General features: G+C 36.7%; 4 protein-coding genes across 4 annotated transcripts; 2 read left to right on the top strand and 2 right to left on the bottom strand.

Moving 5' to 3' along the window:
• Positions 1–2,135: 2,135 nt before the first annotated feature.
• On the top strand, positions 2,136–3,517 carry PHYBLDRAFT_152783 (hypothetical protein; the record flags this gene model as incomplete). Its single annotated transcript, XM_018432993.1, has 6 exons — positions 2,136–2,166; positions 2,329–2,477; positions 2,550–2,612; positions 2,950–3,103; positions 3,248–3,302; positions 3,409–3,517. The coding sequence occupies 6 exons, from the start codon at positions 2,136–2,138 to the stop codon at positions 3,515–3,517; spliced, it is 561 nt and encodes a 186-aa protein (XP_018284251.1).
• Positions 3,518–3,971: 454 nt separating this feature from the next.
• Positions 3,972–4,527, bottom strand: PHYBLDRAFT_70953 (hypothetical protein; the record flags this gene model as incomplete). Its single annotated transcript, XM_018442371.1, has 2 exons — positions 3,972–4,387; positions 4,458–4,527. 2 exons carry the CDS (start codon positions 4,525–4,527, stop codon positions 3,972–3,974), a joined length of 486 nt encoding a protein of 161 aa, XP_018284250.1.
• Positions 4,528–4,745: 218 nt separating this feature from the next.
• Positions 4,746–5,508, bottom strand: PHYBLDRAFT_70954 (hypothetical protein; the record flags this gene model as incomplete). The annotated part of the gene is made up of 2 exons (XM_018442372.1): positions 4,746–5,332; positions 5,421–5,508. 2 exons carry the CDS (start codon positions 5,506–5,508, stop codon positions 4,746–4,748), a joined length of 675 nt encoding a protein of 224 aa, XP_018284249.1.
• A 239-nt stretch (positions 5,509–5,747) lies between these two features.
• On the top strand, positions 5,748–6,542 carry PHYBLDRAFT_152781 (hypothetical protein; the record flags this gene model as incomplete). The annotated part of the gene is made up of 3 exons (XM_018432992.1): positions 5,748–5,968; positions 6,044–6,201; positions 6,253–6,542. 3 exons carry the CDS (start codon positions 5,748–5,750, stop codon positions 6,540–6,542), a joined length of 669 nt encoding a protein of 222 aa, XP_018284248.1.
• Positions 6,543–6,777: the final 235 nt, after the last annotated feature.

The following is a 6,777-nucleotide window of genomic DNA, read 5'->3' as shown; positions in this document are numbered from 1 at the left end:
GGACAATACTTCAGAACTTTGCCCAGCACCAATATCCGTACGCTGGAAAGTTTCCAGAATTTTTCCCAGGCCAGTGCATCCAGCCGCAAAGGGTTAAACGGACAATCCCCCCTGGCAACATTAAAGGTATTCTCTGGACCATTGTTTTTTGCCCTCGATGAGATGCATGGACTTTGCCATGGAATAAGCAAGCAGATCTGGGGTTTGGTTTCTGGTACCTATGGAACAGACCATTGTTTTGCTCTTTCTTCTGGTGTTCAGAAGGAGATCGGTACAGCAATGTACAAAACAAGAAATACCATCCCTACATCCTTCCATGGCGATTGGAGAGATGTATACAAGAACCCCGGGTCGTTCAAGGCCGTCGATTGGGCAGACTTTCTTCTGTTTGTTGTCTCTATGCTGGTGGCAGAGCGTATTGGAGATGCAACTGCCTGGAATGTGTTACTTGGCTTGGTTCAAGCATATAACCCACTCATGAGCTGGGAGTTATCAGCAGAGGAACAGACCTCTATCAAAAGGTATATTTTAGTAAAAGTTATGTGTTATTCTATTATTTATTCTAACTATTTTTCTTCAGTAAACTTGAAATATGGAACATATACCTGGAATCACTGCTTACAAGTGGAAAAATCAAAATCAATATTTTCACTATAAACCAGCATCTTCTTCAGCACTATCCTCTTATGATTGATGCATATGGCCCACCTCGTGAATATAGTGCCAGATCCGTGGAACAGGCAATTGGTGAATACTTAAGGGCTATCAAGAGTAATTCTGCTATAAATGTTAACACTGGCAATATAATGCTTGGCTTAGCACAAATACAACAAGCAGAGGCCGGAGCCACTGTCATGATTACAGAAGAAAGAACAGCACGACACTTACAATATGAAGATTCCACTGCTGGTTGGCCATTGACAGATGAGGGTGAGCGTGTTGGTGCTGGGTCTGATATTGAGTTCTGGGGGCCTTTGAGGAATAGAACGATCCGAGATAGTTTTGAAGGCATTTCTTGTCTTTCGAAACTTCTTGAAGACTTCTACAAATCAAAGGGGGAAGAGTGTAGTATGATTGAAGCAGCTATACAAACTAGCCGCAAGGCATTTGTCAATGGTTGTGTGATTGACTCTGCACTCGACCAAAATTGTGTAAGGGAGGCACATAACATCAGATTACAGATTCAGGTTGATGAAAACCGCAACATAAATTCTGCATACTCCCCAGTTTACAAGGATTTCTTCGGAAAAGTTGTTGTCTTCTTTGAGCACAAGCTCAACAACAAGAGATGGCCGCTTGCTCTTGTAGAGATTGCAGCAGTCCGTTTGGTAAATGGTATACCAGTTGTTAACAATGGGCAAATGAAGCCAAAGGTAGTTCACCTGGCAGATGTCAAAGAATTGGTTGGTTTGGTGAAGTCGGACGCAACTATAAATACAACAACAACAACAACATACATAGTGTGGCCAGAGCTTAACCGCGGCCCAAAATTGTCACTTGGTTCTCTTGCAGACTTATAATTTGTTTTTTTTTTGTAATACATTTTTTTTTTCAAATTGTCTTAACATATTTTATTTTCTCAGCAGAAAGTTTAGATATTTTCTTCTCTTTTTCTTCTGACTTTTAATAGTCATCAAATGCAATCTACATTTACTAAAAATGTAAAGTCTGTAGTTAAAGCTTACTTTTGTCTATCAGGAGATTTAATTTTAGGTGGTCAATTTGCTTTTTGTCAACCTTTTCAAAAAACAGAGATTTTCTAGTTTCAAATTGGATTTTTAGTGATTTTTTAATTATTATAGGCCGAAAACATAGTCACAAAAGCAAAAAACCGCCATTTTTTCCCGTAGTGATACTAGATGCCAATATTTTATTAAACAAGCCATATTTAGGAAATTCTGAAGGCAACAATATGGAAAGCAAACTTCCAGTCCGATGACCCTGTACTTGTTGCTGATAATGAAAGCAAAAAGAAGTGGAACAAGAATGTGAAAATCAACCACCCTGATAATGTTGCGGTTATCAAGTAACTCAAAAGCTGTATCCTTATACAATTGTATGCAAATGGGGTTTCCCATAAGTTTGTAGTTAATAAAATCAAAAACAATTACAAGTATTACCATTGTAAAACTCATATGACAGATAAACAAAAGGCTGCTACGAGAAGTAAAGGGAAAGCAAACAGCCATACTGACCAGATTTGTATTTGATACAAGAATTAGATTAAATATATTATCATTTTCTCATGTTTTAATATATAAATCTAGATGTGTACATGACGCAAGTGCACATATAACAGTAACTGAGTAGCTGTTGATTCTGTAATAGGGTTTAAGGCTGGAAACTCTGCTGAGAAGATCTATCTCAGACAATTTAAGAAAGAGGGCATGTCTGATAGTGAATCAAATACTGAGGTTAAGGATGGCAAACCAGAACAGGTGTTACATGTAGCTTGCTCTACTTGGAGAAGTGACGAGGTAAATAATATTTAGAATAAATAAATAAGATTTAAAACAAGAAAAATAAAGAGCTAATAAAAGTAAATACAGTTCAACAGATTGTTGGCAATTGTTGATGACATTGCAGCAGACTGTGACTTGCAAAATGCAGATGTGAGAACAGAGCCAAGAATAAAAAGATATCAAAAAACAGTGTTGCCTTGCTCTGTTCCCACCAGCCTCTCTCAGTCATTGCCTCATTGGGCAATAAACAATGAATAAACATTTTCTTTCTTACTATATTCCAGCTTTGTACAAATAAATAATAATTAAAAGTGAATTGAATGAGTAGAAATAATAATAATAATAATAATAATAGTATTAATAGATAATAAATATATAAATAAGTGTGTATATGACAATTAATAGTAATTTTTTTAGGTAAAGGAATCGCAAGTTTTTTGTTGACGTTTCTGATAGTTTTGTAATCTACTATTGCAACTGTCATGAGAATCCGATGTACAGGCAAAATGCTTTGGAAATCTGCCTTGTAGAGTTCATCTCGCAACAACTCGACTCCTTCCAATTCTCTTGTTTTATCAGAGGTGGTTTTAAACTATTTGTCAAATGCAAATACATGCTGACTACTTTGGGGATTTCTGCATGTTAGAGAAGAAACATTTGGGCCAAAGTTGTAAATAAAAAGGTACTGAATCTCTCCAACATACACATGTTCCAACCCAGTTCGTTCAGTAAAGTATGCTTGTACATATGATCCTTGGCCATTTGTGCCAATGCATCCTTTGTAGGTCTGACCAAAAAAATTAATGAACTTCACCATTTTGATCCAGTCATTGACGAAAGGTGAGTCATCAATAATGTCTTCGCAGCTTGTGATCTAAGAATTGCTGTAGGCAACTTGGTAAAATTCTACAAGACAATCATACTGATTTTTTGGCATTATCAACAGGGACTTTGTTTGCAAAGGCAAGGCAGATGGTGGCAGGGGCTCATTTCTACAAATTGAGACTGACAAGTTACGAGAAGCTTCCAGACATTCAGAAATTAAGAAAGAGTGAGAGAGATAGGTTGCATTGTTGTTGGAGAGCTTATCAAAAATGTCAAAACATTCTAGTGCATGCAAAGGTTTCAAAATGCGGCAAATAAAATCTCCCTTTCATGATTCTTCAATGAATTGTTTCATGGATATTGATTCAAAGTCATTTTGTTGGTTGGTCTTGATGTTTTTCAAAATGCTGTTATATCTTTCAAAGCTGAAAAGATAATATTCATAAACTAGCCCAAAGTCAGTAAGTGTTTTTTAAGATGTAAATGCAAATGCATGTTGGGAGAAAGAAGGTCCAGGTTTTATACTGTCTCGCATTCATTACAAAATTTCTCCAGGCATTTATGTCCATTCTTGATATTTTCTTCAAAAACACTAGGCTTAGTGAAGTATCTGTATGCGTTAACAGACTCTATCCATTTCTTGAACTCTGGCAATGGCAACATATCCCTTAGAACCACAGGAGACTACACAAGGCACCAAGACTTCCACTCATCAGCCTTCATATAGGGAAATCCCTTTGCAATCTTTGTCCCAAGTGATGTGTAATCGGGTGGCAACACTACCTTCTCAACAGTCTTTTGCATGACAACAAGTTTTTTATTGTCAATTAATCCATCTGCAATCCATCTCTCCCTCATTCTTTTGGCAGTGTCTAAGAAAAGATTGTGCATGGGATCAATGATCATGCAGTAGACAATGTCAAAGTACTGAAGATGCTGCAGTTTTGACCAGCAAATACCATATGCAACTTCAAGACACTGTCTCTCAGTTGGCTTGGTTGCATTTCTCCAGATCTCTGCATCCTTACAATTGTCATTATTAGTGCGTAGATGCCACTTTGAGAAATCAAACCCTGAATAATCAACAGAACTCTTTCCAGCTAACCTGGAAAATTGATGTTTATACAAGTGGCACACATTTGTACTTGTATGGGATATAAATTCACATACCTTCCTTGCAGCCGGTATATAACAGGCAATCATGAGAAGGGCTGTTCAGATATTGGTACCATTTGGACATTGATGAGTCTTGATATTCATGCCTGTATACAACTCCTTTAACTCTTCAACAAGGGGCTTGAGATAATGGTTGATATCTGATGTACTCGCTTCTTTTGGTCCAGACATTAACCTAACAAGGATTACATTCTCTTTTTTGAACCATTCACTGCGTGGGAGATTATTCATTGCAAGATATATTACACCACAGGAATAGGTCACACTATCAAATGGCTGAAACTAGTCAATATTTAATGTGAGCATAAGGGACCGCGCAGTATCAAGAAAAAGAATTCCATCTACATCTACAAGCTCATTCCACATTGTCTCATCATACACATCAAACAGAGTATTCTCTATTTTTGGGCCGCAGTTCCACGAATTGATATTGTTTTCGAAATTAGGGCACTGGAAGAATGTCTTCAATGCTTTTTTGACTGAGTGAAATACAAATGTCTTTTTTGGTACTATTGACCCAAACCCAGTCTTGAATAAGCTGTTGCCACACAGAGAGTGTTTTCCAAACACAGGCAATGTACAACAAATAGGAGAAGTATTGTTATTTTCATAAATGATATGGCATTTACTGCAGTTAATATACTTTTTGATCCCATTTGTCAAAGCATTAAATTTTGCTAATCTTTTGAGCCCAGAAACACTTACAGGAAGGCAGAATGGATCAAATAAAAATCGAAGAATTTTGTTGAATATTGCAATCAGAATTACAGCTCCTTTATCTATAATGTACAAAGTCACAAAAAGGGCAACAGAAATAACAATGAACCGGTGAAGCAAATTCAATTCCAAGATTGATTTTAAAGAATCATCTACATTTTTTTAAAAAAATATTAATTAACTATCTTTTATTTTTTAGAAACCAATATTCTATTAATCTATATAAACCTTTATCATTACTTATTTTATCATCAGTCATTTCATTTTCAGACTCTTCATCCTCAAGACTGTCAATGACATAAAATGCATTTACTTCATTACCAAACATATTAGACATTCACATAGTTGTGGTCGACCAATTTTTTTTCCAAAAATGGGCAACAGATTTAAGTGCATCCCCAGCAAAAGACAGGGGATGCACTAAATCTCGCTCCTTCTAAGAAAATCTTAATTGACAAAAAATTTTAAGTTATAACAGACTTGACTTCCTTTATTTTGAGATAACAATTTATTTCTCAAACATTTACTTCTTTCTTTAATCAATACTTTTTGACTTTATCTTACAACATGCGTACTTTCAAATTTTTTGAAGTTACAACTCCTGTTACCAATGACTTGCCTCTGCCAAACCAAAATCAGGACACTGCTTCAAATGTGACAGATCCTGAAGCAAGAGGACTTGGCAAACTGGAGGTCAACGAAGCCCCAGAAAGTGACACTGGCAAAGAAAGCAACTTGAGTCCAGAGTCAATCTCTACTACAGCAGCAAATGATGGTTGCAACAATCTGTGAAAAACAGATCAACATATTGTACTGTTCCTGAAGGTGATCTTGGACAATGACATCTACACCAAAATTCTAAGAGCAAAAAACAATAGCTCTTTGAAAGGAAAAATCTGGAAAGATCTGGTCAACAAGTTTAAGGATCTTAATGACAATTACTTTAAAAATAAAATTGACGGTGGTAAATGTGGCAAAAAGTTCAAGGGCTTGACAAAGACCTATAAGCTATGCGCTGATTGTGATAGATGCAAAACTGGTTGTGCAAGAAGCTGTGATGCCTCTGCATGAGCTTTCTTCAATCAGATGAAAGAGATCTTGATCAATAATCCCAGTGTTTACCCTTGGAACTTTGGTCAATCAAGAACATCAAGATCAACAAGCATGACCACAATCTTGAGTAATGGGCGTATTGTTCAGGAAAACATCTTTGGAGATGGTAGAAGAGAAATTAAAGTCCTCTCGGAAGTTGTAGTTTCCAACGACACCAACACCAGCACCAACACCAATGACAATCATGCCAGTGATCTTCATTCTGTTATCAGTGACAATAAGGATGAGGAGAGTTTAACAACCACTTAGCTGTTAACTGAAAGAAGTGGTTATCCTGCTAGTGTAAATGAAATTCTGAGCACTATCATCTGTTTGCATAAGGAAATGCAAGATGAAGTGGTCGCAGAGCACGATGTCTTCATCAGTCAGTTGCTTGGGACACCTGAGCAAAGAGTGGCCAAATGAGCAAGAGATGAGGGAGACAGGAAACTTATGCATGAGTTTACCAAGGCTCTTATAAATGAATTGCAGTATAAACAGTTAC

The sequence above is a fragment of the Phycomyces blakesleeanus genome (assembly GCF_001638985.1).
Source record: "Phycomyces blakesleeanus NRRL 1555(-) unplaced genomic scaffold PHYBLscaffold_38, whole genome shotgun sequence".
Taxonomy (NCBI): domain Eukaryota; kingdom Fungi; phylum Mucoromycota; class Mucoromycetes; order Mucorales; family Phycomycetaceae; genus Phycomyces; species Phycomyces blakesleeanus.
The sequence above is the reverse complement of the archived record's forward strand: the minus strand, read 5'-3'. Positions and strand labels throughout refer to the sequence as shown.